We start from the raw sequence: 21,300 nt of genomic DNA, 5'->3' as shown, positions 1-21,300 counted from the left end.
CTCATTAAATCTTATCCCTTCCCTCTAAAGTGGGAAGAGGGCCTTGGGTGTTTGTCTAAGTGTAAACCAAGAAGATGAAGCCAAAGCAAACAAGGCCAACAGGTACTATCAAGGAAGAAAAAAGGGAAAGTCCCGAGTTAGGTGACCAGCACCAGTCGTGGCCGAGGTGATGGGCATCCAGGAGCCTCTTGTTTTCCTGGCACAGAGCCAGTGCTTGAGAGGTGACACTCTGGACAAGTCCTAGCATGTGGCCAGGTAACAGCAACACAAATGTTGAAGCCACACTTCTGGTACTGCCCACAGTTGTGCTTTCTGGAAAACCTTTCTGCTGAAACATCACCTTTCCTGTGAACTAAAAGTAACAAGGGGACAAGTGGTCTGTTCAGTGGATGCTATGCTTTTTTTTCTCTCCTTCTTACTGTATGCCCAAACACCTCTCTTACATCTTACCCAAATCAACCTGATGGGAAATTTTAATTATAGCTAGGTTTGAATAAGTCTGAATATGTCATCACTGTTATTAAGGCAAAAGTGAATTCTACAAATCTCTCTCATTTCCCTAAAAGAAACTTCGATAATGTTCAACAAATTGTGATCAGCAATTTCAATGAAGAGGAGTTCAAAATTCCATAACAAGTGTTAGAATTAAAATGCCTTATGCTTTGGTTGAAAAGTAGACACTTTCTTGAGTAGAAACTAGAGTTAGTAGCATACACTGTTCATTAGATGCCTCAAGCAAATCCTTTCAAAATATCCTTGCTGAAATAAGCTATCCTGAATCAGACATGACAATCCTTTTGCTACCTGTATTTAAGCAAAGTTAGTGGTAAAAGAAACAATCGCAGGGCTGGCAAAATTCTCACTGTAGCCCGCTGTGATGCATTAGTGACTTCCCAGAAGTGCTACTGTACCCTCCCCACTAAAGGGGTCAAGTCAGAGCTGATAGGCTTTCTGCTGGTCCTCTCCTCCCACCTACCCTGCCTGCATGGATCATCTGCCTGCTGCCATTTCTACCTGGGGAAAAGAGAAAGAAGAGTGTCAGCTACACTCAACACATTTCTGTCTTGGAATTTTATTTTGGGGTATAGCAAATAACTGAATCAGGGGCTTTTAAGGGGTTTGTGAACTTGGATGGGGGAAAATACCTTTGTGTTTCAATTTCAACTGATTTAGCTGTAAAGTGGATAAGTATTTCCCTATCATCGGTTTCCTTTGTAATCCTATTTTTAAATTTTATACATTTAAAGAATTATTCTGAGAAGGGCTTGACCAGACTGTCAAAGGGATCCATGACACAAAAAACGATTAAGAAGCCTGGACTAAATGGTCTCTAAAGTCCTTTCTGCTTCTAACAGTCTATAAATCTCAGATCATAGCACTATCTCCAAATCCAGATTCCTGCCTAAGGGCTGTGGATATATTTTAGGGGTTGGAAAAATGAACTCTAACACTAGCATTTCAGGTCATTAGCATATTCCATTTAGCTCTGAACACATTTCCCCTCATTTGAGACAAGTCTAAGACTACCAAGAAAAGCTTATTACTGTGACTAGGTGACAAAAACACCTCCTAGCCAGAAACCAAACCATAGAGACCTCCCCTGGGTAGAGAGTTGACAGTCAAAACAAGAGCCAACAAGGGATTAAGATGACTGCAGAAAGCCAGAATTCAGTTAAAACATATGCAATTAAGACATTGTCTTACTGCTCCAGAATTAATTTGAAATAAAAAAATTAAATTGTTCAAAACTGTTATTGATTTTTTAAACAGTTAATCGATTATTGAAAGAAAATTTAAATATGTTAACGTATGCTAAGGGAACTTCATAAGTAAGCCTTCAAAATGGGGGATTACAGATAAATTTTACTTCTTAGTGATCTAATAATGCATTATAATTATAAATAATCCATAAGGTCATTCTATTACTGCAGGCTTTTCCTGATTATGAAAAACACCAAAAACTTATTTTCAGTGGTGTTTTTAACCTTGATGACAACTTGAAGAAATGAATTTCTGCTTGAAATAAAAAGACCACCAAAAAAAAAACCCAAAACAAAACATTAGAAAGTATAAACCTAGGAAGAAAAATAATCAGGTTTTAAGGGCCAAGCCCCACCTTTTTCTTAAACTAAAGCAAAATCACTTTTATAGATACATAACAAAAGAGATCTACAAGGAACTAGGCCAGTAGATAATTTTTCCATCAGTTATAAAAATACATCCACTTACCAACCATGGCGCTAACTTCCCCGGCCATCAGCGTTTCCACTGTCTCATTGTATAGGTTCACGTCAATAATACCTTTTCGAATAGTCTCTCCCACTTTTGCTCCTAACAACACTGATCCCGTCGTTTCAAATATTGATGCCAAAATGCAAGCCTGCTTCAAGGTCACCACGCCAGAACCCACAGCTGTGCCAAAGGAATTGGCCACATCATTTGCACCAACGGAAAATGCCAAGATAAAGGCTATGATAAAGCCCAAAATGACCATCCACAAGTAATCATCCATAGCCATTTTTGCAAGTGGACCACAGGAGTTTTTCTTTTGTAGAAATACTTAAATAAACCAAGCTTGAGGTTTTGTAAAAACCTTGTAAGGTAGAGTTCTTGTAAACAGAGATTTTGCTCTGGAAAGTGCTGGATAGTGTTAGAGCCTAAGCAAACTGCTAACTGCTGGTTCTCAAACTATTGTCTGTACAGTTTGTTTGGTTGTGTTCAGTCAGCAGTAAAACACATTCCATATTTTTCTCTGAGACTAGAAACGCTGTGATATCCCCTCCTGTAACAGAAAGAGAAGCAAAGAAATCAATTACCCTAAGCAACCTGTAACAATCCGTTCTTTCAGAAATAAATGTTTTAAGCCTACTAATGGGATCTAACTTGGCATGTGACACTTTGAACCATAGTGCAATTCAAATAAGATTATAATTAGGTCAATGCAAAAAGAAACACTAGCTTCTAATGGGATCATCGATGTCTAGATCATACGTTACTACCATATTTTGGAATAGGAAGCTTTAATGTGTCAAGGTTTTAATTTCACAATGATAAAACATAAATATAACTTATCATTGTTCTGAGAAATGAGTAACTATCTCCAAAGGACAAAAAAATGGATAATTTAGGACTTCAACATAAACATAATTTTCTAGAATGAGAATTGTCAACCATTGTTCTAGAGCAGAGACTGGCAATCTATAGTGGGGAGGACCAAACATGGACCTCTGACAACAAACAATAAAACTTTATTTTAAAATGTAAACACCATTCTTAGCTCATGGGTCTTACAAAAACAGACAGCAGGCCTGCCAATGCCTGTTTAAGAGTATCACTAATAATTACCTGTTAACATATATATGTATATGAGATGTGACTTGTGCTATCAGTTTCATTACATTTTAATTCTTCCTTGTAGATAGACATAAATATTTTTCACTAAGCAGTAGGAAGATAAGGAAAAGAGTATATCTTAGAAAAGAGTATATCTTAAAATTAAATGACTATAATCATAAACACTTCAAACAGTAATTTATTCACTCATTCATCTATTTATCCATTCATTCATTTATGTACTTGTTACTGGATGGACAAGGACCAGATTTAACTATTTGGGCAGTATGTTATAATGGGTTATAAAGAAGAGTATTTTGATAAATGATCAAAGGATGTGAACAGATACTTTTCAAAAGAAGAAATTAAAGCTATCTGTTGCCATATGAAAAATGCTCTATATCACTACTGAATAGAGAAATGCAAATTAAAACAACTCTGAGGTACCATCTCACACCTGTCAGATTGGCTAGCATGATAGAAAAGAAAAACAATAAATGTAGGAGGGGATGTATAAAAATTGGGACACTAATGGACCGTTGGTGAAGTTGTAAACTGATTCAACCATTCCAGAGAGCAATTTGGAACTACGCACAAAGGGCTATAAAACTGTGCATACCCTTTGACCCAGCAATAACTCTACTACCTCTGTATCCCAAAGATATCAAAGGAAAAAGGAAAAGGGCCTGTGTGTACAAAAATATTTATAGTAGCCTTTTCTGTGGTGGCAAAGAATTAGAAATTGAGGGGACATCCGTCAACTGGGGAATGGCTGAACAAGTTGTGGTATATGATTCTGATGGAATACTATTGTGCTATAAGAAATGGTGAGCAGGATGCTTTCAGAAAAATTTGGGAAGACCGACATGAATTGATGAAACATGAAGCAATTAGGAAAACACTGTACACAGTAACAGTAATATTGTATAATGATCAACTGCGAATGACTTAGTTATTCTCAACAAGACAATGATCCAAGACAATTCTGAAGAACTCATGATGAGAAATGCTATCTATCCATCTCCAAAGAAAACCGGAGTCTGAATGCAGACCGAAGCATATTTCTTTCTTTCTCTTTTTTGGTCTGTGTTCTCTTTTGCAACATGGCTAACATGGAAATATGCTTAACGTGACTGTACGTATACAGCCTATATCAAAGTGCCTGCTTTTTCATGGAGGGGAGAGGGGAAGGAGGAAGGAAACACGAAACTCAAAAAATTTGTAAATGAATGTTAAAAATTGCTTTTATATGTAATTGAGAAAAAAATAAAAACATTCTTAAAAAAAATAAGAGTGCGGTAGTCTAGAGCACTGTAATTGCAGAGAGAAGACTCAGAATTGAGTCCCAGATTACTATGTGCTAGCTGTGCAACTATGGGCAAATCATTAAGGCTTTGTAAATGGAAGTTTCCTCATCTGCACAATGGAGATGATAATATATACCTTACCTATCTCACATAGTTTCTGTGAAGATCAAATGAAATAATGTGTATGAAATCACTTTGTAAATTCTAAAACTCTATACAAATGCAAGTTTTTACAATCTCTGTATTCACTGTATTATATTTAGCAAAAAGCCATATATGCACTGAATATCATATAATGCTGGTGATGATGACAGAATTTACATAGTGCTTTAAGGTTTGCAAAGGGCTTTAAAAACATTATTTCATTTTTTATCTTCACAACAAACCTGAGAGGCAGGTGATGTTTCAGGAAACTGAGGCACAGAGAAGTTCACCGATAAATAAATGAACGTTTGTTCACTTATTTGGCAAACATTTGCTAAGTATCTACTCCATGCGAGGCCCTGTGCTTGGGACGATGGGGATATAAAGAAGTAGAAGATGAATATAATGTTATTGTTGATAATATTTTCATTCCAATTCTGCAGGTCCTAAAATTTTTCTATTATTTTACAGAATCTTATAGGCAGGGACCTCAGAGGCCAACCCATATCCCTTCCAGAACACGTGAACAAGTCTGGCCACGCAGCCTTTACTAGAACACCTGGTGAAGAGAAAACCAATACTTACTTCCTGACGTAGTCTACACCACTTTGGGAGAATGATAATCGTTAGTATTATCAAACCAAAAGGCTACTTCCATGCAACCATTTCTCCTAGTTATGACCACTGTGAACAAGGAAAAAAGGCTAACCCCCATCTCCCACAAGATGGGCTTCAGATATTAAAATACATTCAAAGTTGGTTATTATTGTACCTAGTAAGCCTTCCTTAGGAGGCAGCTAGTGGCTGGGCCTGCAGTCAAGAACACCTGAACATAACTCTGGCCTCAAACACTTTCTAGCTGTGTGACCCTGGGCAAGTCACTTAATCTCTGTTTGCCTTAATCCGCTGGAGAAGGAAATGGTAAACCACTCTGGTATCTTTTCCAAGAAAACCTCATGGACAGTATGGTCAGCAGGGTCATGAAGAGCAAGACACAGTAACAACAAGCCTTTTCTAGGCGAAATATTCCCGTTACTTTCAAGTGAAACTCACATGGCACCATCCTGTTTGCTCTCCTCCAGATGTTCTCAATCTTATCTAAGTCATTCCTAAAATGTATCTTCTAGACCTGAACATATTCCAAATGTACTCTAAGGGTAGAATACAGAGGGACTGATCACTTTCCTGGTTCTAGACACTCTCTTGGTGAAACCAGAGACAAACATTCGATTTTTTGGCTGCCATAGCAACCTGCTGAACTTCTCATCCACTAAAAACCCCTACAGGGTTTTTTCAGGAAAACTGCTATCTAGTAATACCTTCTCCATACTGTACTTATTAAATTGATTTTTTGAACCCAAACTTTATACTTATCCCTATTAAATTTCATTTTATTGGAGTCTACTCAATGTTCTAGCCTGTAGAGATGTTTTTGGATATAATTTAGTAATTCAATGTATTGGATTTAACCTTCCCAGCTTTGTGTTACCCACAGGTCTGATAACTGTGACACCTGTACCTTTATACAAGTCACTAGTCAAATGCTAAATGCAATGACATTAGGGACCATGTCTTATTTACACTCAATATCTCATCCAGGGCCCAGTCTGGGCTTCAAATATAATAGATATCTATTCAACAAACATCAGACACCTCTCATAAGGGAGGCAGGCAGACCCTAAGGGGAGAATTTATCAGGTACCATGGATGAAATTCATACCTTGTGGAAAAGTGCAGATGAGATATGATCTTAGTCCTTGAAGAACTGTGGTATTATCTAATCATGGCTTAGGGTATTACTCCTTTGGGAAATATTTATGGGTAAAAATGGCTGGGTCAGAAAGTTTGCTTCACTATCTTTTCCCTTTCTCCAGACCACCTGCAGCAGGCCAGGGGCTTGACTCACGGTATACCTCTTCCAGAAGACTGGCCCGCCGGTGATGCCAGGGTTAACAACTACCACCACCACTACCCACCACCCCTACCCACCACCCCCAACATTTAAAAATGAGTGTACGTGCACCCCTCCCCCCACAGCAGCAAGAAAGATTCCGTAATAACTGACATTCATATAAAGTTCATTCATGCAAGTCTGATGAGACACTTGACATACATTATCTCATTTGACTGCCAACCTTTGCTGCTCTGCAGGTTTTTCACGATAGCCCACCCAGGCCAAATACTACTCATGCTCATTATCATCCTCTAGGACTGGGTAGAAAAGGATTCCAAGTTATTTTTCAAGGATCTAGAGTTGAATTTCTATTTGCTCTCATTTTTAGGTAGAAGTAAAAAGATAATAACGCTTCATTTTATCTTCTCTGTTGTGTATAATACGTTCTATTTTCCCTTCTGGCTATGGATGGGTGAGCTGGAATATCTCTCTCCTAGACAAGAAGACTTCTTCCTTGCTTTCCCTTGCCTGATCTTATCTAAAAAACAACATAGAAGATTTCTTCTTGGCAAAAGTAGCTAGCTAATACAGAAGGTATTGTTTAATGTACTTTATGATTCAGGATACTGATCTGAACATATTGAGTTTGAATTAACTGTACTCTTTATTATTTCACTAAAAATGTCAAATTCAAGTACTTGAAAATACAGATAGTCCTGAAACTTGACTTAAAACACCTTCAAACAGCACATATACATATGGAGTATGTAAGCAGTTTTGCTTTAAATCACAAGCAAAATGCCAGGGATGGCAGGTCTACAGAGAAGGCCACAATCCTGGAGAGGAGCAGAGGAACTGAAAAACAGACCAGAGGGAGAGCCAAGAATGAAATATGGTTAAGGGAGTGACGGGGTGATAGGAGAATGCTACCTCTGACACGCAGTTTCCTCATCTATAAAATAGGGATAATATATAGTACTCATCTCAAAGGGTGCGGCTCAAAGGAGGTAATGTGTAAACAGTCCTTTGTAAAGCATTATACAAAATCAGTTATTATTATTACTACTGGAGAACAGAATCAGAAGTGAGGCTGAAGCTCCGAACAGTGGAGATGAAAGACATCCACAAAGGATACCCAAAGGAAGAAATGCAATGAGTTTTCATTCACTCAGTCCCCTATAAGCTGGGGAAAGAAGTGCCAAAAACAGTTTTCCAAGTACAGGGCCATACGTGCCCTGTATTATACATGGTGTACTTTCTAATGTTCCAGTTACCTCTACATTAAAAGAGCTATCTGATGTTTCCAAAGTGATGCTTCTCAGATTAGGGGGTCTGTCTCACAGCCCTAAACCTTCTAATTCTCTTCAGTTGTTTCCCTTCTTCGAGATCACATGGCCCTTGTTCCTCCCAAAACAGTAGGTCATATTTAGCTTGTAAGATGAACTGTGAGGTTTATTTTTGGTTAAGTACTAATATATGGGCATCTCCACTTCTTTGCAGAGGTAGGAGTCCATGGGTATGGAGCATTTCATATGTTGATTTTTTTCAATGTATTGATCAGTTTTACTAATCTTTTTTCTTTTCTCCTTTTAAAATTTTTTCTTTTTATATTCTTATACGGCTCTCTGGGAGGAGTGAGGGGGAAAATACAGGGGAAATCTGGGTGATATAAAAGCAAATTATAGCAATGAAAATGAGAGAGAGAGAGAAGAGAAGAAAAGAGAAGAGAAGAGAAGAGAAGAGAAGAGAAGAGAAGAGAAGAGAAGAGAGGAGAAGAGAAGAGAAGAGAAGAGAGGGGAGAGAGGAAGAGAGGAGAGGGAAAGGGGGAGGGAGAGGGAGAAAAAACAACTATCCTAAGTGGACAGTAGCTTTTTTGTGCTCTTCTCTAACAGGCAATGTTATGGATGGCAAACCTGCATGTGTTCTTGCCCTTCTATAAAGACTTGCTCCAATACCTCATTGTACCGTACAAGTGACCCAAGGTTCTCAAAGCTACATCAGTGAAGTGCCAGCACTGGCAAACTATAGCAGGCCGGAACGAATGTGAGTAGGGGCCCCTTGACAGATTAGATCACTGACATTCAACCTGGGACCAACCTAACTAAAGGAAGAGAGGCTCATCATCAGAGATTTGGCCACCAGGGGGTGATTTTTTTTTTTTTTGGCAACCCATGAAGATGTCTACTCAGGCATAGAGGAGTAGTGACCTATATCATTGGAGGAAGTACCCATGCTGATGAAATTACTATCTTTGCACTAGAATAATAATTAACATTCATACAATACTTTAAAGTTTGCAAAGAACTTTGCATACATTGTCTCATTTGATCCTTAGGACAGTCTTAGGGCGTAGGTACTAGGGTTATTACAGAAGAGGAAAATGAAGCTCAAATAAGTTAAATGATTTGCTCATGGTCACACATATGAAGTACTGGGGCAAAATCTGACTTCATGACTCCAAGACCAGCACTTTTTTTCCTTATAACAAGCTGAATTAATATAATTTAAAAGATATTTTCCTTTCCTAAAATGCCAGCTTGGCCCCCAAGAAAGGCCTGGGAAGAAATTATATAACTATGAAATACAAAAAAGTTATACAACTGTGCAAAAACAAAATACCCCCACTCAAACTACATTGCAATATGATCAAATTCAACCCTTCCAACAATATTCCAGCAGAGGGTCCTTTAAAAAACAATAAACACTTATTATGTCCCTACTATGTGCAGGTGCTGATACTAGGTGCTGAAGGAGAAATAAAATTTACTTAAGATATGATCCTTTCCTTCATCAAGTTATCTAGAAGAATCTAGAAGGGGGGATAGGGCATAAACATGATAAGTATAATACAAAATTTTAATTGGTTGGTGAATTAGAGAAATGCAAAGCAGAGTATTAAGTGAGTTCGTGTAAGAAAGATAATATTACCAATGGGCAAAATTATGGAAGGCTTTGTGAAGGTGGCATTTGAATTGGGCTTGGAACGAAGGAAGGAGAGGAAAGGAAGAAAAGAAAGAAGGGAAGGAAGAAAAGAAGGAAAAAATAATTAATTGCCTACTATGTGCCAGGAACTGTGCTAAGCACCTTATGAATAGTATCTCCTTTGGATCTCACAACAATCCTGGGAGGTGGGTGGTATTATTATCTCCATTTTACAGCTGAAGAAAGTGAGGCAAAGTGACTTGCTCAGGGTCAGATAGCTAGTAACATCACATTTGAATTCAGATCACATTTGAATTTAGGTCCTCCTAACTTTAGGTCCCTACTCTATCCCCTGCACCACCTAGCCACCTCCATCCAGCAGACCTTAAAGAATGTGTAAGACTTCAGTAATTTGTCCAATTCTAGATTTATCCCTTTGTTTATCTTTTTGTTAAATATGACCAAATCTGGGAGAGGGACATTAAAGTCTCCTTATGATTATTGTGTGACTATGTCTTCTTGTAATTCAGCTAATTTTTCTCTTTATGAATTTAAAAGCTATGGCAATTGGTGCCATGCCTACCAAATGCAAACAAACTGCCAATGAACTGCCACCCACAGAGCAGGCAAGCCAGCCTAGCTGAAGAAGCCAGGCACGCCAGCCTAGCTGAAGAAGTCAGGCACCCAGAAGGAGAAATAGAAGGCAGCAGGTGCCAGGCAAATCAAACCACCACTACCGCCACCTTGACTACCATCTCCCCTCAGACCATGATGGAGCCAGCTTAGGGCCCTGAACCTACGAGATGTGGGAATAGTAGTCCCCCAACATCCTAAAACTACTTGATCTGCTTCCTGTCTATCTCCTGCAGCCATCAACGAAGGAAGAAATCATTGGAGAGAAGAGGTCCATCTTCCTTCATGACCACCACCAACAACTGCTGACCAACTTCAATTGACAGGTAGAGAAGCCCAAGAGGCCTGGGAATAGAAGCACTCCCCAGAACACTAAATCTCCTTTTAAGTCTAGTTCTCCAAGCCATCATCCAGAGAAACAACTGCTACGGAGAAGGGGCCAGCCTTCCCCACCAACTACCAACCAACTGCCACCCAGAAAGCAGGAAAGCTAGTCTAACTGAAGCAACAAGCCCCCCGAGGGAAAGATAGGAGGCAATAGCTGCCAAGCAAGTCAAACCACTACCACTCCTGTGACTTTTACTACTATTTCACCTCAGACCCCGATGGAAATAGCCCAGGACCCTGAACCCAAGAGCCTTGGAAATAGCAATGCTTCCAGCCCAGTGACCTCAGCTGTCATCCTGGAAAGCCATCCCTGCTCCTCTAGGTGTCAAAGCCTCAGGTACTGACGACCCGGAAAACAAAGTGCCTATCCCCAAAGTCACTGGCACCATCAAATGGTTCAATATCAGAAACTGATATGATTTCAATGATGAAAATGACATTAAATTAGAGGCATTACCATGTGCTGGGGCTATGACTATGAGAACAATGGTACCTTCCCATCTGACTTGCAGCTAAAACCTTCCATATGAATTTTCTACCCCAGTGGGCCATGAACTCCTTGAGAGCAGGAACTATCCTACTTTTACATTTATATTCCCAGCACTTAGCACAGTGCTTTGTATAGTGTTTCATAAATACTTTTTTTCATTCATTCACATAAATTTACTAATGATAGTGATTTGTTGTCTATGGCTTCTTTTAATATAATGTAATTTTCTTGTTTATCATACCTATATCATGAATTTTGCTTTTTGCTTGTCTGACAGTGTTACTACAATTACTGCTTTTTTGGATTCACCTGAGGCACAGTAAATTTTATTCCAGCCTAAGAAATGTGAAGAAATTCAGTAGGCAAAAGCAGGAGGACATCACAAGCATAAATATGAAGGCATGGCAAGATGGCAGTACAGAGAATGTTTCAGTGATACAGAGTAGTCCAGTTTTGCTGAAACACAAAGTATATTAAATAGATTAATATAGAGAAAGCTGGAAAGGTAGGGTAGCACCAGATCATGAAAGACTTATATGCCAGGCAAAAAATTCTGAATTTTTACTTGGTAGGCAATAGGGATCCTGTGAAGATTTCTGAGCAAGAAAAGAATGTGAATTAGGTTTGTGCATAAAGACTAAACTATCATCTATACAAAGTATGGACTGCAAGGGAAAAAGAGTGGAATTGAGAAGATGTTTTAGCAGGTTATTTTGATAGCTCCAATGGGAATCAATGAGGGTGCTGGTAATGGAGGAAAAGAAGAAGGGATAGATAGAAGGGTTGTTACAGAGGTGGAGTCAACAGAATTTGATAAGTAACTGGCTATGAGAAAAGATAAAGAAGACTCACATCAAGATGGTGGGATCCTTGAAAGCAGAGACAAAATATGTTCTTCTGTTTGTATCCCTAGCACCCAGGGGTCTTTAATAAATGTCTACTGAATAGGAAGACTGGGTGAATGGTGATACTACAGATATAAACTGTGAAGTCACAAGGAGAAGTAGGACTGGGGAAAAGTTAATGAGCTCTGTTTGGCCTGTGCTGAGTTTAAGGTGACATAATGGGAACTGGAACAGGCAGCTAGAGATGCTAAGAAGAGAGAATGATGGCCTTCTCTTTTGGGCCTTAAGAGTAAAGTCGATAAAGAGGAGAGTTTTAAGGAAGCTCAGACAGCTCACACTGCATGGCATCAAATTTTCAGTGACACAGGAGGCTAAGTCATCTAGCGCACTTAAGTATTTGAAAAGAGGAAAACATTTGGAGCAGCCACGGTAAGGAATGAGAGAAATAGTCAGTCATTCAAAATTGCTGAAGAGCATGGAGGATCCAGACACACCATATTCAGACCACTGACGGTCCATGCAAGGAGCCAAGAGGTAAGAAAAAATGCTTCTGGTTATTAAGAGTTTTCTGCAGACTCCCAGAGGAGAGGAAAGCATGCATTGCTGCACCCTGGCCAGTGGCGAGAGAGACAATGCTATTTCCTCCACAAATCAGCAGACTGAAATCACTTCAGAGAAGATATTTTGCATTTTGGCAGGAATAAGAGAAAGTGACTTTTACAAAGATCCCATTCTGAAGTGTCATTATAAAATCCTGGTAATGGGGCTCTTGCAGGATCTGGAGGTGGGGCACAAAGTTCCAAAGGCCCTACCAAGCTGGAAAGGCAACCAGCTGCTCAATTCTTCATGTATTAAAACAAAAGTCTCATGAGGATTCAGGTAAAAAAAAAAAAAAGCCTGAAGACAATGAATGCTTAGAGTACAATAAAATGGTCATCTTCATATCCAATAATTCTAACTCCAGAAAGGAGACTCGGCCTATTGCTAGGACTGCAGCTCTCATGGTAATTACTTTACCTGTTGTGTAAAGGAGTACCATATTCCTTTTTATTTGTGCCAAATTACCGTTTTCAAGCTTCAAAGAGACTCTGTAGGTCTAGTACTCCAAAATCTGGCAAATGAGAATGGCACCTCACAATCATCTATGTAACTTCATAGACATATGGACATAGACACTTTCCTTTCCTATAGTCTCAATCTGTTAGTCTGTTGATATAAAGATCCTATCCCCTTGTTCATTTTAGTCATTCTTATTTTTTAAACAATATTTTATGTTCCCCCCAATTACATGTAAAGACAATTTTTAACATTTAGTTGTTTTTTTTTTAAAAAAATAATTAGCATTTATATAATGCTTTGAGGGTTGCAAAGCATTTTACAAATATTATCTCATTTTATCCTCCAACAACCTTGGAGGCAGGTGTCATTATTACCCTCATTTTACAAATGGAGAGATTGCTCACGTAGGGATATTAAATATGAAGTCTTGATTCTAAATGCTTGTTATTCTGAGCTCATCTGCCTTAACATATGACAAAAATATCTTTTGCTTCTCTTTGAGATAACAGAGAAATTCTTCCCTGCACAATGACAACTGTTATGTATATTCCTTAAGGCTTTTGTGTTACTCTGAAAAAGGTCAGTCATACTGGAACAAAAAATTAAACTGTAATTTTGAAGGCTAAAAAGGACCTAGTACTCATATTTTTTTTTATGGAGATGACTGAGGATAGATTTTCAGATTCCAATTCAAATTAAGTTATCTAATTACAGAAGTGAAACTTGAATGGAAACTAATAAAGAAATATAAAAAGTACAGATCTCAATGCCATATTATGTAAATGGAAGCATTTTAGAGTTAGAAATCACATCCTCTACTGATCTAATGTTGGATAAGAAGGTGCTTATCTACAGATAATAACAGAATAACTGTTTTTTGCCCAAAAAGAGGAAAAATTAAACGTACTAGCAGTTCCTTGCCTTTTACATGCAAATAAATACATCTGGCATAAAAATAACAACTCAACAAAAAAAAAATGAATGGAGAAATTGAGGCACTGAGATTAAATGACTTGCCCAGGGTCATAGAGCTACTAAGTATTTGAGGCTGGATTTTGAACACAGATCTTCCTGATTCCAAGCCAGAGCTCTATCTATTATGCCACCCACCTGCTCTGGACCTTCTTCATTTCCATTGTTTCTCCTGAGGTTTAGCATCAATATTTTACGTTCATACTGACCACAACTGTGTAACAGGATGATAATATTTTGTTTGCAACACCCTTCCAAGTCTTTTATACTCAGCATATTCCAAGTACAAATGTTACTTGGATAATTCCAAAGTATTTTAGGGTCTATGAGAAACAACACACAACAAAATCACAGAGTAGTGGAATTTTAAAGATGAAAGGAAGTTTAGAAGCCATCTAAATCTAACTCTCATTTTAAAGATGAGGAAACTGAAGCCCAGAGAGATTAAAATCATTACTAATTGCTTCATAAATCTGTGAGGCAGCTCATCATATAATGAGTATAATTCAGATTATTTTTTCCCTAAATGCATTACCTAGTTATAGAAAAAAACTAACATGATGCTAGCAAGCATGAAAAAAATACATGTAGAAACCAATACGTTAACATCGATCATAGCTCTCTTAAGAGCACTGTTTCTAATGGGAGAGGGGGAGGTGAAAAGAGGGTAGTCCAAAAGTCTCTGACGTCCTGGTAGTATCTAAGGACTTGAGGAGGAGACGAAAAGTAACTGTTGAAAAAAAAACTAGTTTCCCCAACCCTGTAGTCTTGCCCTCTGCCTCAGTGAGGAGTGAGAAACCCACCAACATTAGGGATTCCTATCTGATAGTGGTCCTCAGCAAACTGCTACACTGATGCTAGTTCAATGGAACGAACACCAGATTTGGGTTCAGAGAAACCGAGGTTTTGAATTTTGGATTTGCTCCCTGCCCGACCTTTGGAGTCATTTCACCCCTGAGCCTGTTTGGAGTTTGACAAGATAAACTCTAAGATCCCTTTCAGCATTAAATCCCATGATGCTATGATTAAATAAGGTAAAATAAAAGGAGTTAGAATGATTTAACCTAAAGAGGAGAGTAAAGAGAGGTGACAAGTGAAAAGCTAAGTTCTGAAAGGTTTTAGCACAACATAAAGAACAGTCCATCCACAGACTGGTCTCCCTTAGGAGATAGTGACCTCTTCCCCATGGGAAGCATTAGAGCCCAAGGCTGGAAGAGCATCTCTTACAAGGATTATAAAAGCATCATCTGCATCCTGTGGAAAGCAATATCAGACAACCTTCAATGTTCTCCTTTCCACCTCTAGGTGTTTCTAGGAAAGAGTCATAAGGAGGCTCATCATCTCTCCTAAGAATCTTTTGCAAGGAATAAAAATTTACATCTCAGCTGAAGTGGTTAAGTATTTTCATGTATCTAGAAGTGAACTCCTAAAGGACAGCCATGGAACCATGCAGAGATAACCATCTTGCACAATTGCCTCTGGGTAGGAGCTTTGAATAGATCTCAGGAAGTTTCTCTGCATTTTTGTATTTCTGTTTTGCATTTCTGCTGTAAACATTCTTCACTTTCTAATGTAATAATACGTTCTTCTGTTTTCACTGTCCAGACTGACATTTCCTCAAATTACTGGTTATGTCTTTTTTCTTAAATGGGTAAAGATTTTCCTTGAGCCAGTCACTTTACACACATAAACACATTTCTATTGCCCAACACCGTGACAAAACCCTGATAGTAGGTACACTGTCTCCTCAGATTACTCGTTCTAATCCCATGCTCTGGACGTTGGGCTGTTCGGCTTGGTTCCAAGAGCTATGTTGGGGAAATAGTTTGGTCTCAGCCACTATTTTAAAAAAGAACTGTTCTGTACATAAATAGATGTCTTTATCCTCACCTGCCTCTTTATTTGCTAGCTATAATGAACCTTTACCCCGCCAAAAAAAAAATCTGAGCACTACTTATAAAACCCTGATATTCTACATAATAACATCACTAATATAAGTGGAAAACTTGCCGGATGAAGGTTTTCATCTTAATCATTTTTCATGCTTTGCCATCAAATACTGTATTTTCTTGTCCTCATTCCATGAATTCTTAAGCAGCTGTTTTTAGGCAACGGCCCAAACAAGACAGAAAAGAAATAATTATTGAATTGACTTGGCCAGCCTCTTTCTTCTTGCTATATAAGAATATCTGTTCAGGTCTATTAAGAAATGGACCAGAAGTCAAGAAACCAGACTTATCTTTATCACTGATCTGCCAAATCAAATTAGAGAATTAATTTTTTATCTGTGGATCCACTAACATTTTCACCTGATTGTAAAAATTTCAACATGTTTCCTCTGCTCCCATTATCAATGCCCTCTCCATTTCCATCTTTACCACTATTCCCCTCCCATTACGATGAGAGACTATAAACTTCTGTTTACAGTCTTACCTCACAAAGTTTCATGAAAATCTAACCAAATATGTATATCAAATATTATTAGATTTTTTAAATCCACTCTAAATTTTTCTAGGCTCCAGGAAAATTTAATGGCTATGATAAATGTTGCTGGATAAATTATTTGATCATTTGGAAATAAGAATCTAAAAACCAATCAAACAAAAACTTCTCTATATCTATTTCCTTGAGATTTTATAAGGGTGAAATAGTTTACTTAATTTGCTTTGGTTTTTTTAGGTCTGTTTTATAAATATATGATTTTATTTTATTTTTTTTAAAGCTGTAAGAGCCAGAATAGGCAAAAAATAACTCTGCGTGTGTGTCTGTGTGTGTGTCTGTGAGTCTTAAAACTGCGTTATTATTCTGCCATGGCAAGAAATGGTGCTTTCTCATACAATGGAACCAATTATTAAATGTAGGCTGTCAGCAACTCTAATCTTCCTTGTGGGTAGAGGTTTGGGGAGCAAGTAGAAGAATAAATCACAGAACATCAGAATTGGAAGGAACCCTCCAGGCCGTCCCTAGTTCAATTCATACCAGTACAAGAATCCCTTGTAGAATATATGGAACAAGGGGTCACCTAGACTTTCCTTAAAGACTTCCAATTGGGGGGAAGGCATAACTTCCCAAAACAGCTCCAACTGTTAAGATGTTCGTCCCTATGTCAAATCCAAATATGCCTCTTTGCAATTCCCACCCATAGTTTTTCCCCTCTGGGGCCAAGCAAAACAAAATGAGTCTTTCCTCTACACAACAGTCCTTCAAACTTGAAATCAAACTTTAAAATAGTTATGGGAGAATGGTGGGTTATATCTTTCCCAAATGTCGTAACTGGCTACAGAGCAAAAATTATAATAAAAGATAAAATAGAAGATTTTGATTATTGGAGAGGGGGAAGTTTTGGTCACACACACAAAAATCAACATAGCTACAACAGTTTAGTCAAAACCACTGCCTGCTTACCCACCCTCTTCAAAATACAATATTGTTTAAATGACTTACTTGCAAGTGTCTGTCTTAAGAGGCTGTAAAAAAAAAAAAATCCAAACTCTGGACTGGCTTAATTATGAGCTTCTTCCGGCACAGGGAATCACCCTTGAATCATTCCTCTTCAGCTAGAACCTTTGTATCTCTTTAATCATCACAGACAAGTCTCCCAGAGCCTGAAGATGCCATAACCTAGCAGTTAGAGGAACACAGAAGAGAAGTCAATAGAAGTAAAGATGGCAAGAATTACAGATGAGAATAAGAGTGGCAGAGCTGGAGGTACAATCCTCTAAATCTGGACACAGTCTACACTTCTTTATTGCCCAGAAGTGTATCAGATTCCAGCTAGGGGCAATAGCCCCTGCCTAGGTACACAAGAACACGCCACTCTGAGACAGAAAGCTGGTTCGGATGGTGACGGCACATCCCAGCAATTCTCTCTCTGCTGCTTCAGCTGCCATTTCAATTTCAAATCAAAGCCTACAGCATGAGTCCTTGTTTTTAAAATTATTATAAAAGATGATATCATCTCATAAGCCCTTACCCCACCGTGCTAACACCACTCACAACACACTCTTTAACTTTTCGAATCTGTGGTGAAAGATGATAGAACAAAGAAGACCCACTTAATCCAAAATCCTAATCTCAGGGCCATCTTTTTCTCATGATATTTTCCTCTTTCTTCCACCTTAATTCTGTAATATCTGAAAATGTTTCTTTCTGCTCTTACACCTTTAAGACAAAAGGTGAATAGGCAGGTTTCTTTTTCCATTTAGGAGGGAAGGGAATTTAAAAAAAATTCAACTGGCAAAGAATTTTAATTCACTCAGTTTTAATCACTCTAATTATTCCCTCTAGATGTGGTATTCAATATGTCTGTGTTCATGCTGGGACCATGAAAGTTTTTTGATTAAACCGAGTTGAAAGTGCTTGGCTGAGGGGACAAGCTGAAGTAGCCACCTGAGTCTCACTAGGAGCACTACCAGGTCAGGGGTCCTTTGTGTCAAAGGCCTGAGATTCATTTTTCCCCACCAGGGAATAGAGAAATTAACCTGTTGAGAGGATCTCTGAACTTCCACACAGGGTAAGAATACTGTATCCAGATGGTGCTCACCTTGCACAAGATGAAACAGAGGAAAGCAAAACCCTCTGGAACTCTCCACCCTACATTTTACAGGATAAAGAGGAGAGACAAAAAGTTGAGGAAAGGGAGGAAAAACAGATGAAGTAAGAGCCTGGGAGACTGAAGAGTAGCAAAATGAAAAGGACAGTGGGAAAACCAGTCTTCTACTAGAGGTGACAAAACTCCCGGTGTGCTCCTTTGTGAGAACCCCAGCTTTCAACCCAGGGTAATTCTTCTTTGCTTGCATCTAAGCAAGGAAGCCACTCAGACATAACAGGTAGTTCAAAATGTGCCGGCCCAATCAATATGGGATGTTCCTTTTATTCCTGAAAGCCTCCACTATAGTTAATAATCAATATCGGTGCTTGTTTTTGAGTCCACATGAAAAGTCGACTTCATATGTACTCGAACCAAGGTCAAAGTTAGAAACAGACTGACTCTTCAAATACTTGTCCAACTGGGCACATGCTTCACGGCAACAAAGCGGCTAACAGGCCTTTTTGCACAGGTTTCTCTTATGTTGACTGCCATCAGCACAAACGACATTTACCCAAAATAACCTTCCTGATTGGTGGCTGTGAGGTCATCTTGACAGCAATGGCTGAAAGAATTTGTGGGACTCATAAACTCTCACGCTTGCAAGTCGTATCATTTCTAGTAAACACTGGTGTTGTACACGTTGATACTACAGAGACGGGTGCCTGAGAAATACTAGCTAGACGGCTTGATGCTTTCATCCTTCATCACTGATACTCTAAATATTCTCTTCGTGTCTCAATCTCATGATATTAGAACACAAAAAGTACTTGGAATCACTTTTGGATCTGGAAACATGATCCTTTGTGGGATTTGAAATGATCAGACACAATGTCAAATTCAGTGCTTTAATTAGTTAAAAAAAAATTTTTAATTCTTAACTTCAACACCAAATGGAACTGGCATTTCCATATTAACAAAAAATGAGGAATGCTTCATGAATTTACATGTTATCCTTACACAGGGGCCATGCTATTTTCTGTATCATTCCACTTTTGGTATATGTGCTGCTGAAGTGAGCACTTTAATCAGTTTTTTAAAAATATGCTGGATTCCCCCTCTTACTTTGCCAATTATGGGCACATTTCCCAGCCTCTTCTCCTTTCATCATCCAAAAAATACTGGGTCTAACATGCAGCCTAATTGAGGACCTAATCAGGGGAAGTCTGGCATATGGGTCAGCAGTCAAAATGGACCCTTTGCAAGGTGCCTCTCTCATCCTAAAGAGCTGCTTCACCCCTAACTGCTAGCATTGTACCTAATTGATATAATGTCCTCTTTCTTGGGGAAGTGAGGCAGCCCAGTGGATAGAGCACTGGGCCTGGAGTCAGGAAAACCTGAATTCAAATCCAGCCTCAGACACTTACTAGCTATGTGATCCTAGGCAAGTCACTTAACCTTGTTTGCCTCAGTTTCCATGTCTGTAAAATGAGCTGGAGAAGGAAACGGCAAATCACTTCAGTATCTCTGCCAAGAAAACTCCAAATAGGGTCACCGAGAGTCAGCCATGATTGAAAAATGAATAAACAACGACAACCACAACAACCTCTTTCTTGTGCCCTGGAGATGTTGCCACAACTACTTCCAACAAGGAAGCCAGGATGCCCCTGCTAAACTAGATCCCAAAGTGATAGACCAAAAACATGTGTGGTACTTCCAAAGCCTTTCTGGTGAAGAATTTAAGGCTAAGCCTGGTTCTATCAGATTTGACGCCGTGTTACTTAAGAAGAAACAACACAAAAAGTGCCGTGCACAAACTTTAAAGCACAACAGAAGTGCCTACCATGACTGTTGGTGCTGAAGTCAAGAGAGGTGGGTTCAAATCATTGCTCTGCCACTCTACCAATCAGTGCTCCCCTCTCTGCACCTGAGTTTTCTCACCTGATGAGAAGACAAGGATAGATTCTGACCCATAGCGTAGATACCATTACCTAACATAAACCTTTCCCCCAAACCTAGCCTCTTCCATATTTCACTTGCACTGGCATGGGCACCCTTAACCTTCTAGTCTCTCACAACCTGGTTGTCCTCTCAGACTCCTTGCTCTCTCTTACCACTCCCCCCATCCAATCATTTGCCAAATCTTCTTGGTTCTATCCTCCACATCCTGGAGGACCCAGGGCCCCTTCTCTCTGGTCACACTCACTCTACCTCGGCGCAGATCCTCATCACCTCTCCCCTCCACAGGCCAGCTTCCCCTTGGGCCAAAAGAATTCTCATAAAAGCCAGTTCTGAGCATCTTGTCCCCCTGCTCAAACTCCAGGGGCTCCCCACTGGCCCTAGAATTCCATACTGTTTCACCCTTTTAACATTTCTATGTTTATGTAAGTTTTATAATGTTCACAATTGTCAGTATAACAGAATATGTATGTTTATAAATAAGTATATATACATACATATATACACACACTGGGAATATGTGCTCATGTTCAAATTTTTCTTATTTTATTTTATATTTTGCTAATAAGAGAAGTGATTAAAAAAAAAAAAAGCCTGGAGGCCACTTCTCTAGAGAAACACTTTACACATGTTATCTTTCAACCTATAATTTAGAAGTCATTTGGTATAACATACATTGTAGGGATGAGTATGTGTACATATATATACACACACATACACACATATCAAATATACACAGAATTTATATATACATGCATCTATATAGATATAAAGAAAATTAAACTGTACTATAACAACAACAGCAGCTAGCATTTATAATAGCACTT

The 21,300-nt window shown here is 38.7% G+C and overlaps 1 protein-coding gene and 1 non-coding gene across 10 annotated transcripts in view; both read right to left on the bottom strand.

Moving 5' to 3' along the window:
* The window catches only part of SLC20A2 (solute carrier family 20 member 2), a 115,596-nt gene that overhangs the window by 47,719 nt on the left and 46,577 nt on the right, over positions 1-21,300 (bottom strand). For 5 of the 9 annotated variants that reach the window (XM_027865172.1, XM_027865173.1, XM_027865170.1 and 2 more), the window contains exons 2-3: positions 17,431-17,607; positions 2,230-2,782 (exon numbers count right to left, since the gene is read on the bottom strand). In XM_027865172.1, coding sequence (XP_027720973.1) covers positions 2,230-2,518 — 289 coding nt within the window. In that variant the 5' untranslated portion in view covers positions 2,519-2,782; positions 17,431-17,607. The remainder of the gene's footprint in view (positions 1-2,229; positions 2,783-17,430; positions 17,608-21,300) is intronic. The other 4 variants (XM_027865176.1, XM_027865177.1, XM_027865171.1 and 1 more) reach the window with 1 other exon arrangement.
* LOC114045559 lies at positions 19,494-19,597 on the bottom strand. Its single transcript, XR_003569390.1, has one exon. It is a non-coding gene; the product is annotated as a U6 spliceosomal RNA (small nuclear RNA).

Source organism: Vombatus ursinus, unplaced genomic scaffold (assembly GCF_900497805.2).
Source record: "Vombatus ursinus unplaced genomic scaffold, bare-nosed wombat genome assembly UNPS02014778.1, whole genome shotgun sequence".
NCBI classification, from domain to species: domain Eukaryota; kingdom Metazoa; phylum Chordata; class Mammalia; order Diprotodontia; family Vombatidae; genus Vombatus; species Vombatus ursinus.
The sequence above is the reverse complement of the archived record's forward strand: the minus strand, read 5'-3'. Positions and strand labels throughout refer to the sequence as shown.